The 21,209-nt window shown below is 44.3% G+C and overlaps 1 protein-coding gene across 1 annotated transcript in view; it reads right to left on the bottom strand.

Annotated features, from left to right (window-relative positions):
* The window catches only part of DHX15 (DEAH-box helicase 15), a 45,393-nt gene extending 38,341 nt beyond the window's left edge, over nt 1-7,052 (bottom strand). Inside the window, exon 1 of the mRNA XM_081924476.1 lies at nt 6,866-7,052. Within this exon, the coding sequence (XP_081780602.1) occupies nt 6,866-6,939 (74 nt within the window). The 5' untranslated portion in view covers nt 6,940-7,052. The remainder of the gene's footprint in view (nt 1-6,865) is intronic.
* Between the last annotated feature and the right edge of the window lie 14,157 nt (nt 7,053-21,209).

Below are 21,209 nucleotides of genomic sequence, written 5' to 3'. Positions count from 1 at the left end.
ATCTTTATCTTATACATTAATAATGATCTGAGACTATGTCTCACAATCATCAAACCCCACACTGACCTACTTGTTGGCAAAATGAAAGCACAGCCATGCCACTTACACTTGCCAAAACGGACTTTATAGTGAATAAAACTATTAAAAATATTCTAAGTTTGCTATATCTAGCACTGCCTGTGCAGCTGTATGTTTTAAGAATATTTTTATAGCTTACGAAGCAATATCTAGCTATCAGATGCTTGGTGTTCTTACACTCCTATAAAAATACTGAATAATTTTGTAAGCACTATAAATATTTCAAAAAAATTCCACATTAATAGGGGTGTTCAGTATTTTTTTCTTGGATGCCTCAAGTAATGGTTAGAAAACAGGCAACCTTGTAGTTAAAATGCACACAATCAATGGCTGCTGAAGACCGATTGTCAAAAATTCATGTGACAATAAAACAATGGGTCACTATGCCAAGCACATTTGGACTTGTGGGTCACCATACCAAAAACGGACCCCACTGGTAGGAAACAAAATTACTTTGTGAGATCCACCTGCCAAGTGGTATATAAATATTTTAAATAAGCAAACTATATAGGACCAATTGCAGAAACTGCTTCACCTACACCAGTTTATGTATGTATGGTTGTGTGCAACCAAAATGAGTAGACTCAGGCTGTTCTATTACAGGGGTCAGCAAGGCTTAACGGGCATGGACCGGATCACTCCCGTGGAGATCCTCCGTGGGCTGGGCTGGCGTAGCACGACGCCAGAAATAGCATCTGCGCATGTCCGCAGCGCCGAAAATCACTTCTGCGCATGCAAAGACGCTGAAAATCGTGCCTGTGCAGAAGCAATTTCTGGCGGAATGGAAGAGAGTCCCCGTGCCACGCCAGTTGAGCGCAGCACATGGGGACTCGCCAAGTGGGAGGCTCAGTTCAGGGGCAGCTCATGGGCCGATTAAACAGCCTCCGTGGGCCGCTTCCAGCCCATGGGCCACAAGTTGGGGACCCCCTGTTCTATTAGTACAGCAGCACATCAACATTACCACATGAGCATGAACTACTGCAAACTATGGAATTGCCACATGCAATGCAAGTGGGTAAAGAGTCAATTACCCACCTCTAAATATACCTTTTACATACCCACTGGTTCTGTTGAAACAGAATAGGAAACCATTGTTTCTCAATAACACAAAGAACAACTGTAAGCCTTGGGGAAGCATGATTCTTTTAAACTATGGTTGGAGACCAAATGACACCACACTTTGATTTTGGCCTCTTTTCACTAGCCACTAGAGAGAGGAAACACTTTTCTGTCGAGGTCTGCATTCTCTCAAAGTATATGTGGGTGCAAGACCAGAGTAAAAAGTGGATGGGGTCATCTTTTCTTCCTTTCTCTGCCACCGGCTTTCCTTCTTTCTCTTCCCTTCCCCTCTTTGCCCAGCAGTTGCCAAAGGACAGCTTGCTCGTACCAAAGGTCTGAACTAATCATTTTCAGAGGATTTCCTATCCTCCTCCCACTGCACCATCCATTTCTGGTGTACCCCCCCCCCCAATATTTCCTCACCTTCCACTCTGGGCATCCCCAGAGGGAGAATTAGGCTGAGGACCACATGCAGCTCTTGCGACACAGCTTGCCCACGCCTGGGCAGATCACATTTCCCCCACAGGGAAAGGTGGTTAGTTTAAAATAGAATAGAAACTTTCAGTGTCCTCCTCACAGCTGCATAACAGAAGCTGCTTCCTTTTGCAGTGGGAAGACATGCTTCCAGTGACTTGCTTTCATGGTGGGAACCATTACTTTTCCATTACATGTGGACTGCGTGAATACCAGCAAACAAATACAGTTGTGGGTCTGAAAGTAGCATCCTCAAAATAGCCCATTTGCTCAGGGTAAATAACTAACAGCTAACTACTAAGAAGCATCAGTTTTGTAAATCAGGATTGGGATAGTGGTTAAAAAAAATAAAAATTTAAACCTATTTTTGTTCTGCTTTTCAGTCAAAAAAGGCTTCCATGATAAGGCAGTCCCTGTCCTAAGGCTTACTGTCTAAAAGACACAAAACAAATGGAAGAGGGAGGGAGGGAGGGAGGAGCATACTCAGGCGCCAACTCTTGTACTGACCAGCTGAAATAGAATGATTTGGTAAGAACCTAAAGCTGCTGGTCTATCAGCAGAGTGGGTAGAGGCCCTGCGGTTCCATCTCTCTCCCGTATAGCATGGTGGAATGGCTGGAACTGATCAGTTGTCAATATCCAACCAACTATCTATTATATGGCCACATGTATGTACGATCAAATATTCCCTGAAGTTAAGAATGTCCTTGCTAAGTGGCCAGTAACATTTTTGTGGTATCAGCTGGTAGCTACAGTACAATGGAAAGCCCCTTGTTCCCAAGCCCTGCACCATTCAAGACTTTATAAGTTTCTCATTAATGTGCACATGTTCCCTGACCTACGACGTTCCTGTGACAAATGCTCATACCCTGACCTCTGTGGGGGAAATGAAGGATTAATATATAGCAAAAAAACAAACACTACATGCATTTCTGAACAGGAATAGCAATACAAAATTCAGAGAAGCATAAAACATATACAGCCCGCCATCAAAATGGTGCAAGTCTAGGAAAGTCAGCTACCCAGCCTGTACTAGCCAGTCAAAATTTTACCCTCTTGGACAGTTGCCTGAAGTGGAAGATGAAATGCCTAAAAATGCTCCAGCCAAACCACTTTTGATGTCACAGCACACACAAATTTGTATAAAAGCAAGGGTTCCCGATCATTTTGAGGATGTAGGTCGCTAGGAATTTTAAGAGGGTATCATGGGCACCACCCTCTGGCAGCTTCCCCACCCCACTCACTCTTCCTGTCCCCCAGCCAAAAAAAATATTTCAGAATATTTGAATGGTCCATTAACCAAGTTTTTTTCTGACCAAACACCAATCCTAGTTATAATAGGGACGTGGCTGTCAGGCAACCTAGTTCACTCACACAACTCAACATTTAAGCTACATCACTGAAACTGTGCATACCTATACGACCAGTGTGCAAGATGGAAGTTTAAATTCACCTGCCTCTCAATATTCGTAAGCATATTATCAACCATATTTCAGTGGAGGAGGGAATTTGGTCCAGCAGTCTGTTGGGCATGTATTTCAAGTAATTCCAGGGAAGGTTTCTTTTAGATTCTTGGACCCATTTAAGGCTTAGTACACAAGTGCCATCCTGCCAACCTAGCAGTTCGAAAGCACGTCAAAGTGCAAGTAGATAAATAGGTACCACTCCAGTGGGAAGGTAAACGGCATTTCCGTGCACTGCTCTGGTTCACCAGAAGCGGCTTAGTCATGCTGGCCACATGACCCGGAAGCTGTACACCAGCTCCCTCAGCCAGTAAAGCGAGATGAGCACCACAACCCAGTCGCCCGCGACTGGACCTAACAGTCAGGAGTCCCTTTACCTTTACGTCAGAGACACGATGAGTAGTGGGTCTCAGGTCAGAATGAGGCATTTTGGCTATTCTAGATGGGACTGCATTCCCTCTGATGGAACACACACACAGTGATCTCCATGGCAAAGAGTGCCTATTGCCAGCTTCCTCCAGTATATAAACTGTGTCATTTTACTGGACAGGAATACCCCATGTTTAGACTACTGTGAAAGCCTTATGGGGCTTTCCTTATGGATGGTCCAGATGCTGCAGCTGGTCCATAATGCAGAGTCTGAGAGGTGGTCCTTATGAAAACATATCATGTTTATCCTCAGGGGTCTGAACTGCCTATTAGCCATTAAGCTGATTTCAAGATCAAATTATATACTTACAAAGCCCGAAACGATTCTGAACCAGTTACCTGAATGACTGAATCCTTCCCCTTACCCAATAGCTTGTTAAGGGCATTAAGTTTAAGATCAAATGGTTCCCAATTAGTTTTGCCACGACCTAATGATTTTTGGCTTGCGGTGATGCAGAGGCAAGCCTTTTTGTATTGGGGGCACTAGTGTTATGGAATATTCACACTGTTGAAATACAAAGACCCCTATCTGTATTGGCATTGCACTAGCTTTTCTCCATTTATGAAAAGACCTTTGCAGAATTATTATTATTAAAGGTTACCCCAACGCTTCCAGGACAGAAGTGTTACTGGCCTCCCTCAAAAGAACTCATGGAGTCCTGATGACTGGCTTCAACATCAAACTATCAGTGTCAGGTATAGCCAAGGGCCTGTGCAGAATCTGTGCAACATATGCTTTGCAACATATGAAAATGTTTCCATTCATGAATCAAGTGACATGCAAAAGGAAAATGCCCAGTATATGCCATACGAACCTACACAGAACAACATAATATCCATGTCCTGGCTGTGTTGTGGATGTTATCCAATGGACATTAAATGCAGGCAATGATCCTGAGCACACACCCCCCCCCATGTAAGGCCATAAAATAGTCATAGCCTGTACTTCAACAAAGTCCCTCACCAAAGGTTCCTGAGTGAACTTAGCAGTAATAGGATAAAGCAGCCTTTCTGAAACTTGGGTCTCCAGCAGTTGTTGGACTTCAACTCCCATCATCCCTAGCTATCAGGACCAATAGTCAGGGTTTAGACCATAGAGCCACTCACATCACTATTTTAAACATTCTGCCTAACTCTGTACAACACGCCTTCCCCCGACCCCACTCCCTTTTATCTCTGTACAGTGGTACTTCTGGTTACGTACTTAATTCGTTCCGGAGGTCCGTTCTTAAACTGAAACAGTTCTTAACCTGAAGCACCATTTTAACTAATGGAGTCTCCTGCCGCCGCCGTGCGATTTCTGTTCTTATCCTGAAGCAAAGTTCTTAACCCGAGGTACTATTTCTAGGTTACTGGAGTCTGTAACCTGAAGCGTATGTAACCCAAGGTACCACTGTACTTGAGAATACATGTGTGCACACACTTACCAAGGTGAGGAACCTGTGGTGCTTCTAATACTTATTGGGACAGCAGCTCCCATCAGACCTAGTCAGTATGGCCCATGGTCAGGGACAATGATGGCTGCACTCCCAACAAAGTAACATAAAATATCGGGTGAAATGGGCTCCCATCTACGAAACATGCTGGTCTCCAAAGCACAAAAAGAAAAACAAAGCCAAACAAAGGTACCCTTTTGTTAGAACAATAATCTATCCCCCCACACCCCTATCAGTGTTGTGTCCACACTGAAGTGGAAGTGGCTCTCCAGATTTCTAAACATTTCCCAGCTGGACATGGAATAGAGGCTGAACCCTGGTTTTCTCACTACAGTCATACCTCGGGTTACAGACGCTTCAGGTTGCACGTTTTCGGGTTACGGACACACCGAAACCCAGAAGTACCGGAACGGGTTACTTCTGGGTTTCAGCACTCGCACATGCGCAGAAATCACGCTTTGTGCATGCGCAGAAGCGCCGAAACGCAACCCGTGCGTGCGCAATGCGGCGCTGTGGGTTGCGGACGTGCCTCTCGCACGGATCACGTTCACAACCCAAGCATCCACTGTACAGCCTTCCTCCATAAAACTGGCACAATGCGTAAGCAACACCCCCTACAATTCAGTGCTTCTCAAACTTGCCCCCCCCCCCAGCTATTGTGGGGACTACAACTTCCACCACCTCTGACCACTGGCCTTGCTTAGCTAGGGATGATGGGAATTGTAGTCCCACAACAGAGAAACACAAAACCATGTGCTTTCTGAAGCCCTGCTGGTCTTTTTAGTTGGCTTTTAGTTGGGGGGGGGGGTTATGTGGGGAACACAAAACTTTCGATTATGCATTTTATATTCTCATCATAAGAGCCAACTCCTAAGGGCCGAGGTCCCTTTCTTTCCCCACCCCCACAAAAAAAATAAAATATTTGAGGAGGCTGGAAGTGGATCGGCATGGTCATTCAGACGGAGCGCGTGTGCCGAGTCTTGAGATAGATTATGTCTGCCCCCCCATATTTTAGTCGATTCTCATTTGCATTTTCCCGTCGTGAGGAAGATAATGATAATAATAATAATAATAATAATAATAATAATAATAATAATAATAATAATAATAGCAGCAGCCGCAACGAAGAATTTGCATTTTCCCGTCGTGAGGGAAATGATATTATTATTACTATAATTATAATCTCCCTCACGACGGGAAAATGCAAATTCTTCGTTGCTGCTGTTGCTATTATTATTATTATTAACATTAATAGCAGCAGAATTTGCATTTTCCCGTCGTGAGGGAGAGTATAATAATAATAACAACAACAATAATAGTAATAATAGCAGCCGCCGCGACGAAGAATTTGCATTTTCCCGTCGTGAGGGAAATGATATTATTATTACTATAATTATAATCTCCCTCACGACGGGAAAATGCAAATTCTTCGTTGCTGCTGTTGCTATTATTATTATTATTAACATTAATAGCAGCAGAATTTGCATTTTCCCGTCGTGAGGGAGAGTATAATAATAACAATAATAGTAATAATAGCAGCAGCCGCGACGAAGAATTTGCATTTTCCCGTCGTGAGGGAGATAACAATAAATAATAATAATAATAATAATAATAATAAATAATAATAATAAAAGCAACCGCGACGAAGAACTGGCGGTTTTAAGAGCGAGCCGGGGGCGCGCACGGAGCCCGCGCGGAAAGGGAGCCTTGGCAGCGCCGAGGGACACAAAGGGGCCGCCGGCCCGGCCTGGCTGCGGGCCAGCCTCCTCCAGGGAGGCCGCAGCGCGTCGGGCGGGGAGCAGGGGCCGCCGGCTCCCTCCGCCCAGCGCGGCCTCCTCGCCGAACAACGGCGCTGAGGGAGCCGGAGAGCAGGAACGTGCTCGTCGAGCGGAGAGGCGCCGCCGCTTCTCCTCCTCCTCCTCCTTACCCATCGGGGGCGGCGAGCCGCTTCTTGTTGGAGCCGTAGTCCTCCCCGAGGTCGAGGCGGTGGCGCTTGGACATGGCCGGGGGCGGCAGGGCAGGCGGCCGCGAGGAGGCCGCGGAGAGAGAGGGAGATGGGGGGAGAGAGAGAGAGAGAGAGAGGCAAGGGAAAGCTCAAGCTAAAATGGCGGCCGGAAGGAAGCGGCCTCGGCAGCCGCGAGGAGAGGAGGAGGAGGTACGGCCGGGGCTAAAGCTCCGGTCGGAAACCTCAACCCCCAGCACTGGCGTTCCGGCATGCGCATGAGTTCCCGTCTGCTTTTTAAATAAAGAAATAAAATAAAAAGACGGCCCGCCGGAGGCTACAGATGGGAAGGGGAGGGTCCTTAATACAGGCAACATCATTTTATTGCTTCAGCCCTCTGTGACCTTCCGTTTATTCGCGAGGCAGATACTTGTGCCAAGCCTAGGGGTGCGCCATAGGCGACCCTGGAGGCGCCTCAAATTTGTTATTTGCTGCGCATCAGGAGTATCAGGAAGAGTGGGTTAAATTTAATGATTCCTTAGTTAAATATGTTAAGTCAAATTAACCGAAAACAGCTTGCAGATACTTAATTGGCTTAGGATTTTATTAATAATAATAATAATAATAATAATAATAATAATAATAATAATATTAATAATAATAATAATTTTTTATTTATACCCCGCCCTCCTCAGCCAAGGCCGGGCTCAAAGCGGCTTACAAGCAATAATAAGAACAAGATGAATGATTACGACTTAAAAACAAAAAAAAAATACAACATTAAAATAATGGAACATTAAAATATTAAATGTGAAGTGAGGGATTAATATGTTTAATTTCATCATGTGAAGATCTAAGGATGTTAATGTTTGAGTTAAATTTTAGAAGAACTGTGATTTGGAAAACCGTTAAAAGGATATGCAATGAAATTCAACCAAGGGGAAGCGAGGAAGTCACTTAACAATGTTAATAATTTTCAATAAGGCTATGATTTATGTTTGCTATGTGTTTGTTTATAATGTAAAAACAAATTTTAAAAAATTGGAGAAAAAAACAACAAAATTGTTATTTTCTGCGGCTTGTGCCATAAAAGGTTATTTGTTAGATCCTTCTCAAGTTCAGGATTTGGCTTTTAAAACTCGCAAGGCCTCCGTTGAGGCATCATCATCATATATTTTTTATCCGCCGCCCATCTGAATGGGTTTCCCCAGCCACTCCGGGCGGCTCCCAACAGAATATCAAAAGCACTATAAAACATCAGACATGAAAAACTTCCCTAAACAGGGCTGCCTTCAGATTCTCCATCTCTCAGGGTTGTGGGTTTGAGAGCTGCATTAGGCAAAAGATTCCTGCATTGCAGGGGGCTTGGACTAGATCACGATCGATCGTGGTCCCTAATTCTACAGTTCTATGATTTTATGAATTAAGCGTTTCTTTCCCTCTGTTTTCCACACATAACATAAACAGATAAGGAGGGGGAAAGAAAGTGCTTCTCTTGAGTAATAACGAAGGGTGAAACCTTGGGCAGGAGACAAATGGAAAGGCTGTGGGCAAACCTTTTACCGCTCTGTATTTCAAATTGCTGCTTCTAAGTAATAGTCTTATCTAATGGGCAATGTCTGTGGCACTGATAAGCCTCCAGAACTAGTGCATTTATCTAACCTACAAATAGAAAGTATCCATTATTATTATTATTATTATTATTATTATTATTATTAGTGTATTTATAACCCACCTTTTACCTCGACAGGGACTTAAGGTGGCCTACAGATAAAAAAATTGGGAGCAAGGGAAATTCATTAAAAAGCAATTAAACATGGACAGAACAGAATTAAAACTATATACAGTGGTATCTCGGGTTAAGTACTTAATTCGTTCTGGAGGGCCGTTCTTAACCTGAAACTGTTCTTAACCTGAAGCACCACTTTAGCTAATGGGGCCTCCTGCTGCTGCTGTGCCGCCGGAGCACAATTTCTGTTCTCATCCTGAAGCAAAGTTCTTAACCCGAGGTACTATTTCTGGGTTAGCGGAGTCTGTAACCTGAAGCGTATGTAACCTGAAGCGTCTGTAACCCGAGGTACCACTGTATATGTTTCAGCATAGCTCAGTTGGTTAGAGCATGGTGCTGATAACACCAAGGTTCGACAGCTGCATTTTACTGCATTGCAAGGGTTTGGACTAAATGATCCTCAGGGTCTCTTCCAACGCTACAATTCTATGATTCTATTAATACATAATCTATTCAAATCATACGTATATTTACAATAAAAACTAAAATGGTACCAGAACGCTCACTAAGAGTAGCCTGTTCCCAAAAAGCCTGTTGGGACAAGGAAGTTTTCACCTGCTGATGGAAGTACAGCAAGGAAGGGAGTTCCAATCTCCGGGAACAGCCCAGAAAGGCAAAAGCATCTTGTAGCACCTTAAAAGACTAACCTATTTTTTATATAATTGCCTTCCAACTTCATAATATTTATTTAAAATATTGATACCTCTCCTAATCGCAAGCATTCATAAGGTGGCTGAGAAAAATAAATTAGTAAAGCTGCAACAGATAAAACAATCAACAAACAATCCAGAAACAATAAATTCAAGCAAAAGAGAAGAATGACATCTTCAAATTCTCTCTGGAAGTTAGCAGTGGAAGCCTGGTAAATGAACAGCTGAAGAGTGTTCTAAAGAAGAGGTTCAGGTAGGTAGTCGTGTTGGTCTGCTGCAGTCGAAATAAATAAAAAAATTGTCCAGTAGCAGCTTAGAGACCAACTAAGTTTGTTCTGGGTATAAGCTTTTGTGTGCATGCACACCCAGAACAAACTTGGTTGGTCTCTAAGGTGCTCCTGGACAATTTTTATTCAACTAAAGAAGTGGTGTTATTACCAAAATTGTCCATTTCCTACTGGCCAAAGAGCAGAGCAACAGCTGGAAATGAGTAGCAGTGCTTGGAATGAACTAGTTTAGTTCAATGAAGTTCACTGAATTAGTTCAAAAATATCTGAACTTCACCTAAAAGTGCTTTCCATAATTACTAACTGAACGGAAAGTGAATTAAGTTCATTTTGAGGTAAAATTTTGAATGCTTACTTCAGCTTCATTCTCTTGCATTTTTTACTCCTTAGACTCTTTTGGCCTTGAAGCTTAACTATCATAATTGTTAGGGAAAATAAACAATTCACATTCACTGCGTGTGTGGCTTGATATTTTCTTCGTCTTCTTAAGTATAAGTATGTTTTATACTTCCATAAAGGAGCTTGTAAGATTCTGAATGTTGAAAACGAAATTGATGAGGAGCCTTTGGATGAACTTGAACTGAATTATGAAAGGAACATGAACCAGACTAGTTCATCTACTATTCTGTTTTGTGAAGGGAGAAACATGAACTTCTTGGACATCTTGAACTTGAATAGAACTAGTTCCTGTTAAAAAATGAACTTTCCTAGCTCTATAGAGCAGTGAGATAGGCACCAAGCCATTCCAGATCAGTCGCTTGAGTTACCATTGCAAACAAGAAGTATGGTAGGATCAGTGCTTTTTTCTGGTGAAACTCAAGTGTATGCAGTACCAGCACCCTTTTTTCTACAAGAAAAGCACTGGTTAAAAATGCGGCACTTACTATAACAACTTCATGATGAGTACTGCCACCTTTTTTTTCTAGAAGAAAATCACTGGGTGGGATACCATGGTCAAAAGTAATGAGATACAGTGGTACCTCGGGTTAAGTACTTAATTCGTTCCAGAGGTGCGTTCTTAACCTGAAACTGTTCTTAACCTGAAGCACCACTTTAGCTAATGGGGCCTCCTGCTGCTGCTGCGCCGCCGGATCACGATTTCTGTTCTTATCCTGAAGCAAAGTTCTTAACCTGAAGCACTATTTCTGGGTTAGCGGAGTCTGTAACCTGCAGCGTATGTTACCTGAAGCATATGTAACCTGAAACGCATGTAACCTGAGGTAACTGTACAAGAAATCCATGGGAATAAGCAAGGACACAATAACTAGTCCAGCATGTCCATGTCCAAAGTGTGTTTCAGGGGCCTAATCCGGCCCCTGTGGCAGTTTATTTTCTGGGGTGAAATCCTAAAAATCCTCAACAACTTCAATCCTTAAAAGAAGCTCAACAACTCCAACCCTAAAAAAAGCTCAACTTTGGGGTAAAATAATAAAAAAGGTCAACAACTTCAAAGGTCAACAACTTTGGTTGGCCTTCACTTCATCAAATCTGGCCCTCTGAAAAAAGTTTGGACACCACTGATCTATTCCGTTTCCTGATGAAAGTAATCTATGGGGGCAAAGGGCAAAGTACCGGTAGGCTCTTTTGGTTTCCATTCCAGGCTGAAAACTGGATTGAAGAGGTTTAGACAATCAGATCCATTAGAGAATGCCTGGAGCTGATTGACCATCGCACACCTGAGAAGATAATATTGACCATCTGATAGACTAAAGATTCCTCCTCCAGGAGTAGCTTCAAAATTGCCTTCTTTGGGTCGCCCCCATTCTCTTAGGCAGGGATTAACTATCTCCATGACCAGACAGCCAATCTTCCCAGCAAAATGCAATTAGTCATGATGGCCAAGGGCTGAGAAAAGAGACTATAAACAGAATTACTCCAAGCACACAATACAGGAGTCCCTCAGGCTGTTATTGACTATGTCTTTAGCAGTACAATTAGTAGAGCTTGGTAAACGGATGTGGGTGGCACTGTGGTTTAAACCACTGAGCCTCATGGGCTTGCTAGTCGGAAGGTCAGCGGTTCAAATCTGTGTGACGGGGTGAGCTCCCATTGCTCTGTCCCAGCTTCTGCCAACCTAGCAGTTCAAAAGCACACCAGTGCACGTAGATAAATAGGTACTGCTACAGTGGGAAGGTAAATTGGGTTTCTGTGCGATCTAGCACCCATCATGATGTTCCGTTGCACCAGAAGCAGTTTAGTCCTGTTGGCCACATGACCCAGAAAGCTGTCTGTGGACAAACACCAGCTCCCTTGGCCTGAAAAGCGAGATGAGCACCGCAGCCCCTTTGACTGGACTTAACCATCCAGGGGTCATTTACCTTTACCTTTTTTTTTTTTTTTTACCTAGTATAGCATCTATTCCACTGCTGAAATCTGCAAATGTAGCTATTTGGGGGTATTAAGTTGTGGGTGAACATATCAGACGACACAGCGATTCTTCAAACAGCTCTTGTTTATTCACAAGCCAGGACAGAACTGAACTGAAGGGTTCAGTCAGCCTGCTTATGTAGAGCTCCAGTACAATGTAACTGTAACAATTTTCTAAAACTATCCAATCACTGAACGTCACTTTCGATCCCTTATTTGCATAACTATCTACAATATCCCCCTGCTGGCACAGGGCAAGAACTTCAGTACATAACAGGGGGCATGTGCCGTAGGCCAAGTCCAATCTATGATGCAGTTCTACAGCAATGCACTCAACAATGTACATGCAGACTCTCATGCCTTGATAGATTTTTGCTGTGACAGCGTAGCAGAGGCATGCAGGAGTGTCTCTATGCCGCAAGGACCTCATACAGGTATGCTGCAATCCCCTGCTACACATTGGTCACCCGTGGTTTAAGGTGATTAACCTGGTTTTTGTTCAAATGCAAGAAGGAGTACTTTGACACCAATATGTTAAGCCCGCTGGCAGGCTGAAAATTAAGTTTCGTTTGAACTGTCCTTTGGTTTCTTGCTTGGCTAGTAACAACTGTGTGTGTGTTGTGACACTAAGACAGTGCCAAATAGGTGACCTAATTAGAAACACCTGGTAGATTAATGAAGCCAAATGTGCTGGAGGCTGGTCTGTATCTTTCTAATGCAGGAAGAGTGAATAATTAGCTGATACTGACCATCACAGGAAATAATCCCTAAGCGAGTGCTAGAATCAGTTTATCCCTCACAGAGCAACAGCAACAAACTAGTTCTCAGGGTTCTTTTGGGGCAAGCCATGTGCTTGAAATATATGGCATGCCTATGACCTCAGTTATAGACCTTATTTCCTGGGCCATGCTGTCACAGATGAATCCCTCAACAAACTCAGTACTCCAGCATCTGCCTATTGCAGAGGCATTCCAGTACTGGTAGGCAAGCTGTCTTTCAGAGAATATTTTCCTTTACATTTCTGATCTAACAGAGGAACCCAAAGCTTCATTAAAACACAGCTTGAACATAACAGGCCCAGAGAAAAAGCTGTGTCTTTACTCTGTATAGAGGGTGGCGCTGTGGTCTAAACCACTGAACCTAGGGCTTGCCGATCAGAAGGTCGGCAGTTCAAATCCCTATGACGGGGTGAGTTCCCGTTGCTCGGTCCCTGCTCCTGCCAACCTAGCAGTTCGAAAGCACATCAAAGTGCAAGTAGATAAATAGATACCACTCCGGCGGGAAGGTAAACGGTGTTTCCGGGCGCTGCTCTGGTTTTGCCAGAAGCGGCTTAGTCATGCTGGACACATGACCCGGAAAAACTGTGTGCGGACAAACGCCGTCTCAGCCAATAAAGCGAGATGAGCGCCGCAACCCCAGAGTCGTTTGTGACTGAACTTAACTGTCAAGGGTCCTTTACTTTTTTATAAAAGTCTTCTGTGACTTTATAATACCAGTTTGACCTGAAAGTCATGATGCTTATCTCTGTCCTGGGAAACAGGTTACATTCTGCAGAAGCATCATCAGTGCAGGGAGGGGAAGGGCTGCTCCAGAAAAATTGCTAACAGTGCTGATACCTGAACTGAACCGGAAAAAGCTATGGCATGTGACTAGTCCCCAAACCTGACACACATGTTTTTGAAGAGAGGTAGCTCAGTTAGATTTGGACAGCTCAGCTGGTTACAGCATGGTGCTGATAATGCCAAGGATGCAAGTTTGATCCCCATATTGGACAGCTCAGCTGCATATTCATTCCTGCATTGCAGGGGGGGTGGACTAGATGATCCTCAGGGTCCCACCCTACAAGCCTATGATTCCATGAAGTACAGTGGTACCTCGGGTTAAGTACTTAATTCATTCCAGAGGTCCGTTCTTAACCTGAAACTGTTCTTAACCTGAAGAACCACTTTAGCTAATGGGGCCTGCTGCTGCTGCCGGGCCGCCGGAGCACGATTTCTGTTCTCATCCTGAAGCAAAGTTCTTAACCTGAAGCACTATTTCTGGGTTAGCGGAGTCTGTAACCTGAAGCGTATGTAACCTGAAGTGTATGTAACCCAAGGTAAAGGTCAGGGACGCGGACTTATAAAAAATATTGGGGGGGGGGGCGGGAAAGCTCATGAATAATAAATAAGCTCATGAATATGCAAATAAAGTGGCGCCGCCTCCTCGTGAGCGAATAGGGGAGAGCGTGCTGCGCCTATTAATCAGCTCCAAAGGAAATTGGGTGGAGCTTTTGCTCGGGAGGGAGGGCAGGAGGCATGCAGCCCGCCCCTCCCTGTGCATTTTGGGCTGGGGGAGGGGCGGCGATGGCGCTCTGCTGGAGGGGCGCCGGAGATTATTGGGGGGGCGGAGCCCCCCCAAACGAATTTTTGAGGGGGCTCGGGCCCCCTCAAGCCCCATGGAGTCGGCGCCTATGGTAAAGGTAAAGGGACCCCTGACCATTAGGTCCAGTCATGACCGACTCTGGCCTAGGGAGCCGGCGTACAACTTCCGGATCATGTGGCCAGCATGACTAAGCCACTTCTGGTGAACCAGAGCAGCACACGGAAACGCCGTTTACCTTCCCGCCGGAGCGGTACCTATTTATCTACTTGCACGTTGATGTGCTTTCGAACTGCTAGGTTGGCAGGAGCAGGGACCGAGCAACGGGAGCTCACCCCATCGCGGGGATTCGAACCGCTGACCTTCTGATTGGCAAGTCTTAGGCTCTGTGGTTTAACCCACAGTGCCACTCGTGTCCCTAAACCCGAGGTACCACTGTATAATTTCCCTGCCACAAGCCTCCCAGGGACCTTGCTCGCGTGTACACTGCGCACAACTCCTCTCTGATATGGACTTTTCTGCCAAGTCCCAGATCTCTTGCCCCTTTCCCTCCATACCCACTTTGCTTACACAGCAAGGCATAATGCTGGCAAACCACACACCATCTTAAGCTGCCCATAGACAACTATACAGATAAATGCACATTTGTGTCGTGGTCCTGTGCCTTGGGTCCTTCACTAGCCACACCCCTCTTTCATGTCCTGGCTTCTTCAGATCAAACTGCTAATTAAAAGCACAGAGTAAACTGCTAATTAAAAGTCCCCCCTCCTAATTACTTGGCAACCCTTCTGAAAACCTAATCTAACACCACACATACATGGTGAGAGGGGATGGCTTTTGGGGGGTAAAGGTAAAGGGACCCCTGATCATTAGGTCCAGTCATGACCGACTCTGGGGTTGGGAGCTCATCTCTCTTTATTGGCCAAGGGAGCCGGCGTACAGCTTCCGGGTCATGTGGCCAGCATGACTAAGCCGCTTCTGGCGAACCAGAGCAGCGCACGGAAACGCTGTTTACCTTACCTTACTTTCAGGTCAAACTGGTATTATAAAGTCACAGAAGACTTTAATAAAAAAGTAAAGGACGGCTGACAGTTAAGTTCAGTCGCAAACAACTCTGGGGTTGCGGCGCTCATCTCGCTTTACTGGCTGAGGGAGCTGGCGTTTGTCTGCAGACAGTTTTTCCAGGTCTGTGGCCAGCATGACTAAGCTGTTTCTGGAGAAACCAGAGCAGCGCACGGAAATGCCGTTTACCTTTCCGCCGGAGCAGTACCTATTTATCTACTTGCACTTTTACGTGCTTTTGAACCGCTAGGTTGGCAGGAGCAGGGACCGAACAACAGGAGCTTACCCCGTCACGCGGATTCAAACCGCCGACCTTCTGATCGGCAAGTCCTAGGCTCTGTGGTTTAACCCACAGTGCCACCCGCATCCCTGTTTTGGGGGGTACATCCCGTTAAAAAAAATGTAGCGGGTGAGAATTTGAAGCCAGGTCTCTCCGGTGCACGTCCAGCCCTTGATTCGCTCTACACAACTGGTCCTTGATCACTCCTGCTCTCAGTTTTCCCTACGTTTTGGATCGTGCGATTAGCCTGGGGATATTTTCCTTGCTATTAATTTGTGGGAATAGATTCAAGTAGAAAGTGGCTCATGAAGAATGCTGCTCTTTATTTCAAGCATCAAGGCAGACGATGCTATTCCATTGGCCTAGTTTTCACAGGTGCTGAGTAACCATACCTTTGCTATTAAAGTCAATGGGAGCTATAAGTGTTTCAGCTTCAGCGTTTTCAAAAGCCCAGGCTGTTCATGTCAGCACAAAACAGTTAACAATCATTCTCTAGTCTCCTATAGCACAGCTCCCAACAGAGAATCGTCTGTGTAAATAAAGCGGCTTTTTCCGTTGCTTGTAATTACAGATCATAAAGCTCATGTATCACAGATACCCCCAACTGTGTAGGATTAGCGTTTTTTCTGGCCTCTCCCTCTTTTGAGTGCTTCATCTGCAAGTTTGACAATGTTTGTTCGCTGTGGCATCATTCTATAAATTCAACAATATACTAACATGGTATGAAATATTCCCTCTGTGCTATGCGTAATGTACTGATCTTCAAAGTTAATTTGTTAGCTTGGCTTCTAGGGACAAGGGTGCTATTTTGTGGACAGTCAAGCTGGAATGCAGATCACCTCTAATTGTCCACAGAGCCTCGGGCTTGCCGATCGGAAGGTCAGCGGTTCGAATCCCCCCGACGGGGTGAGCTCCCGTTGCTCGGTCCCTGCTCCTGCCAACCTAGCAGTTCGAAAGCACATCAAAGTGCAAGTAGATAAATAGGTACAGCTCCGGTGGGAAGGTAAATGGCGTTTCCGGGCACTGCTCTGGTTCGCCAAAAGCGGCTTAGTCATGCTGGCCACATGACCCAGAAGCTGTATGCCGGCTCCCTCGGCCAATAAAGCGAGATGAGCGCCGCAACCCCAGAGTCGGTCACGACTGGACCTAATGGTCAGGGGTCCCTTTACCTTTACCTTTCCAACTACTTTTAAATGTCACAGAAACCATTGGGAGATCTTGCAACTTCCATTGCACATCTGTTTTGGCTTCAAGAACCTGGCACAGTCAGGCTTATTCCCTGAACCGCAGTATTACCATTCTCTGACCCAAGAAACTGGAATCAGCCCCATCTCACCAAAGCCCATTCTCGCCTTCTTCTGTCAGGTGCCACGTCTGAGTTCCCAGAATGTACTCCCTGTATCTCAGGGTTTGATCCTCAACAGATCTGGCAAACCTACAAATGTTTAGGCTTTTGTGTGTGTGTTCTACTAAATCAGTAAAAAATTAAAATTAAAATAAAATGGGGGGAAGGAGGCTCCCAGCCTTAGCCTAGGTATCTGCTTGCTCCAGCTCTCCAGTCCTTTGAAAACTGCAAATGCAGCAGCAATTGAAAAGCCTTCTGCGGAACGCACAATTATCTGGATCACAGCCATAGACTTGACCTCATTTTTCTGCCACATAAGTAGTCCCATTATCTTGAGTAGGGCTGTTTGCTGAAGTAAATCTACACCTATGCACAGTTAAGGTAAAGGTAAAGGTACCCCTGCCCGTACGGGCCAGTCTTGACAGACTCTGGGGTTGTGCGCCCATCTCACTCAAGAGGCCAGGGGCCAGCGCTGTCCGGAGACACTTCCGGGTCACGTGGCCAGTGTGACATCGCTGCTCTGGCGAGCCAGAGCTGCACACGGAAACGCCGTTTACCTTCCCACTGGTAAGCGGTCCCTATTTATCTACTTGCACCCGGAGGTGCTTTCGAACTGCTAGGTTGGCAGGCGCTGGGACCGAGCAGCGGGAGCGCACCCCGCAGCAGGGATTTGAACCGCCGACCTTTCGATCGGCAAGTCCTAGGCGCTGAGGCTTTAACCCACAGTTACCTAGGGGCAAATCCCACCAAATTTACTCTGGAGAGGAACCCATAAGTTAAGGCTGCACTTCTGAGTCTGAATCCTAGGTGACAGATAACAGAATATTTCTATATCTCAACAATTTCAGTGGGATGACACCAGAGTAAGTGGCCAATGATTTACTTCACGGAGATGAATTCTCATTTCTGGAGTTCATGTGAATCGAGATCTTTCATTCTAACACAATACTTCCTTCACACAATGTACTTTCAGCTGACTGCTGGTTTTACACTAATGGTTCCTAATTTTGGGCAGGGTCAACACCTATCAATAATGCCAGGCATTTATATGAAGTCATTTATCATGCAAATACACTTTTCTGGACACTTAAAAAAATAGGTTTATTTTCCCACAGGCTTTCAGTGGAAATTGCCCTAGTTCATAGCAACCATCCTTCATTTAAATTCCCTTCCTCTCTTCCTCTCTGGTTTATTTTTGAAGGTCTCGAAAAACTGCAAAGAGAGAAGATTAGCATACACTCATCAGTGCTAATAAGTGGCCAAGGCTGAATTAAATGCTACAAGAAACATGGGACTGCTATTGAAAACAGCTCACCGTTCCTGACATCTAGTAGTTAGGCCAATTCTGCATATACAGCAGGATCAGGAGGAGTGCAGAGATAGTATAATGGACTTAAAGACCACAGGTGAGAGATTTAATTTCTGAATGTTCCCCTAGCAAAACACATCACCCTGCAAACAGAAAACTAGCATTGTCAGGAGGAAAGGTTCTAGTGTACCTCCTTGCCTCCTGTGTTGATTTTCTGCTTGTGTGGAATTTAGAACATAGTGGATTATTCAGAAACATCATCCCCATCTGAAATGATGCAGCCCATTTTAGTACCTCAATACCGCCTCATATTGTGGTATGCATAGACCAAGCCCAAGTTATCTCATGTTCTGACATCATTACACTTTTTTTAAATAAAATTTTTATTAAGGTTTTTACATTACAAAAAATAAAGAAAAAATACAAAATACAAAATAAAAATTGTTAAAAACAATCAATCTTTCCATCTCATTTTCATTTACTTGTTTCTTAGACCTCCTCATACCTCCCTTTTTTGTATTCCAAATCAAATTATTAATTCAACAATTTCTTTCCCTCTTTACGCTACCCAAATCTTATTTTTAAATTATTACAATCTTAAATTTTTACTTGTCTAAACCCATTTTTTCATACTCTTTTAACCCATTACAGCTAGAAACCACTTAGTTCCAATCCAACATTATTCTAAAATTCATTAATTTTGCAATGTTTCTGTAAATACCCGGTAGTCTTTAAATTTCTTCCAGTCTTCTTCCACTGACTCTTCTCCCTGATCTCGGATCCTGCCGGTCATTTCCGCCAATTCCATATAGTCCATCACCTTCATCTGCCCTGACATCATTACACTTTGCACTACCTTACCACCAGCGGCTAATTATCTACTTGCACTATGACGTGCTATCGAACTGCTAGGTTGGCAGGAGCTGGGACCGAGCAACGGGAGCTCACCCCGTTGCGGGGATTCAAACCGCTGACCTTCTGATCAGCAAGTCCTAGGCTCTGTGGTTTAACCCACAGCGCCACCGGTGTCCCTTTAACCCAAGGTACCACTGTATTATTATTATTATTATTATTATTATTATTATTATTATTATTATTGCTTTACAGCAGGAAAGCCTACCTGCAAGACCCTTAATTAATCCTGGCACATACCCGCAAGTGGTTAAATTGCCTATGCTGGCAAACATGGGCACAATTAATTTATTTTCAGTACAAACTGTGACTGCAGCGTGGATTACAGAGGCACATAGCATAAGGAGGTATCATATAGGGAGGTAGTCAGCAATGAAATGGCAGCTGACACCAACCGGAACAGAAGGCCAATTTTTAAAAAAAGATGCCTTGTTTTGCAACCTATCCTTGGGAAGGCCAGCATTAGAGAAACAAGCACATCTCCCTTGCCATCAACTACTTATCCGACGCAAGAGATGCTCTGGATTCCCTATGGCTTCTCTCAAGTTGCCTCCGGCTTAATTAATTGACTGGGACTTGCTGCAACAGAGCCCCATCTTCTTGTTGTTTACAAGCAGTGATTTCAGGAAGGAAAAAACGGGAAACAGAGGGTGATGGTAAGAAGCCTGGAGCAGGCTCCCATATAACAAGAAATAGCTGTGTTTTGTTAGATTTCAGCTAAAGGGAAGTATTAGCAGCTTTAAGCTATATTTTATATTACATTATAATTCTTGTATGTTTATTTTCACATTCTTGCCCTGCCTTCAGATTGAGACATTGGTTGTTCCAGGAAAGAATTTAGTTCTGCTTCTGGAACTGCCAGGAACTTAAAATACAAATTACACATAGTTGTATGTCAGGGCCAAACTAAATGTGATGTTAATTGCAATTAACATTTATGGGTTGTTGTTTTTTAATAGCAGGTGAAAGGGGGGAACTAAGACAGAGCCTAACATCATGTTTGTTGGTTGGTTTCAGTGGCGTAGCGTGGGTTGTCAGCACCCGGGGAAAGGCAAGTAATTTGCGCCCCCTAACCTGTGGATTTTAGTAAGTGCAGAGAGCTGCGAGTGCGAGCACGCCCCCCCAGATGTTGCGCCCGGTGCGCCCGGCCCCCCCTGCACCCCCCACGCTACGCCACTGGTTGGTTTAAATATGTTTATAATCCACATGTTCATTAAGGTATATCAAGGTGGTATACTACGAAATACCCAAAAAATCAGTAAAAGTATTAAAAAAACACATTATTAAAAACACAAGGAAACATGAATAGATACTAGTTGGTTAAAAAAAAAATCATATTACTGCAGGGGCTTTCTGCCTGAAGAGTCCAAATGCTGTCAGTCAGCTGATAAGCTGTGGCTCTCTAAGATTTTGGACAGAAGTATTTTTAAGCAAAGCTGTCAACGTTTCCCTTTTTTAAAGGAAATTCCCTTATTCCGAATAGGATTCCTCGCAAGAAAAGGGAAAAGTTGACAGTTATGCTTTTTAAGAGCAACCCTGGGAGATGTCAGGGTTGAACCTACAACCTTTTGCATGAAATACATGTATTTTCCAACTAGGATCTGACCCCATACACAGTTTTTATTTTATTTTTTGGTTTTTTAATAATTTTTATTAAAGGTTTTCTTGGTGCATTGTGTCATTTTTCAGATTATGAAGTCTTTTCTACAAATCAGTTACATTTGATATGAGACATGAGTGTTGTATAAAACATAGGGTTGGGGAAGAAATGAGGAGGGGTAGCAGGGTGGCGAAACTTACCGTATGTTCTTTTATATAGCATTCATGTGGGGGGGGGGTTGGTCAGCACCAATTGGGTAGGTTCTCTTTCTAGTTGTTTGTTAGATTTCTTTGGTAGTGTGTGTGTTGCCCGACATTTTGTCCCCCAGCATGGAAGCCGCACCCCTCTTCATACGCCCCTGTGTGTG

This window comes from Podarcis melisellensis (assembly GCF_964234715.1).
Source record: "Podarcis melisellensis genome assembly, chromosome: 9".
Classification (NCBI taxonomy): Eukaryota; Metazoa; Chordata; class Lepidosauria; order Squamata; family Lacertidae; genus Podarcis; species Podarcis melisellensis.
Note: the sequence above shows the minus strand (reverse complement) of the source record. Positions and strands in the feature narration are given on the sequence as shown.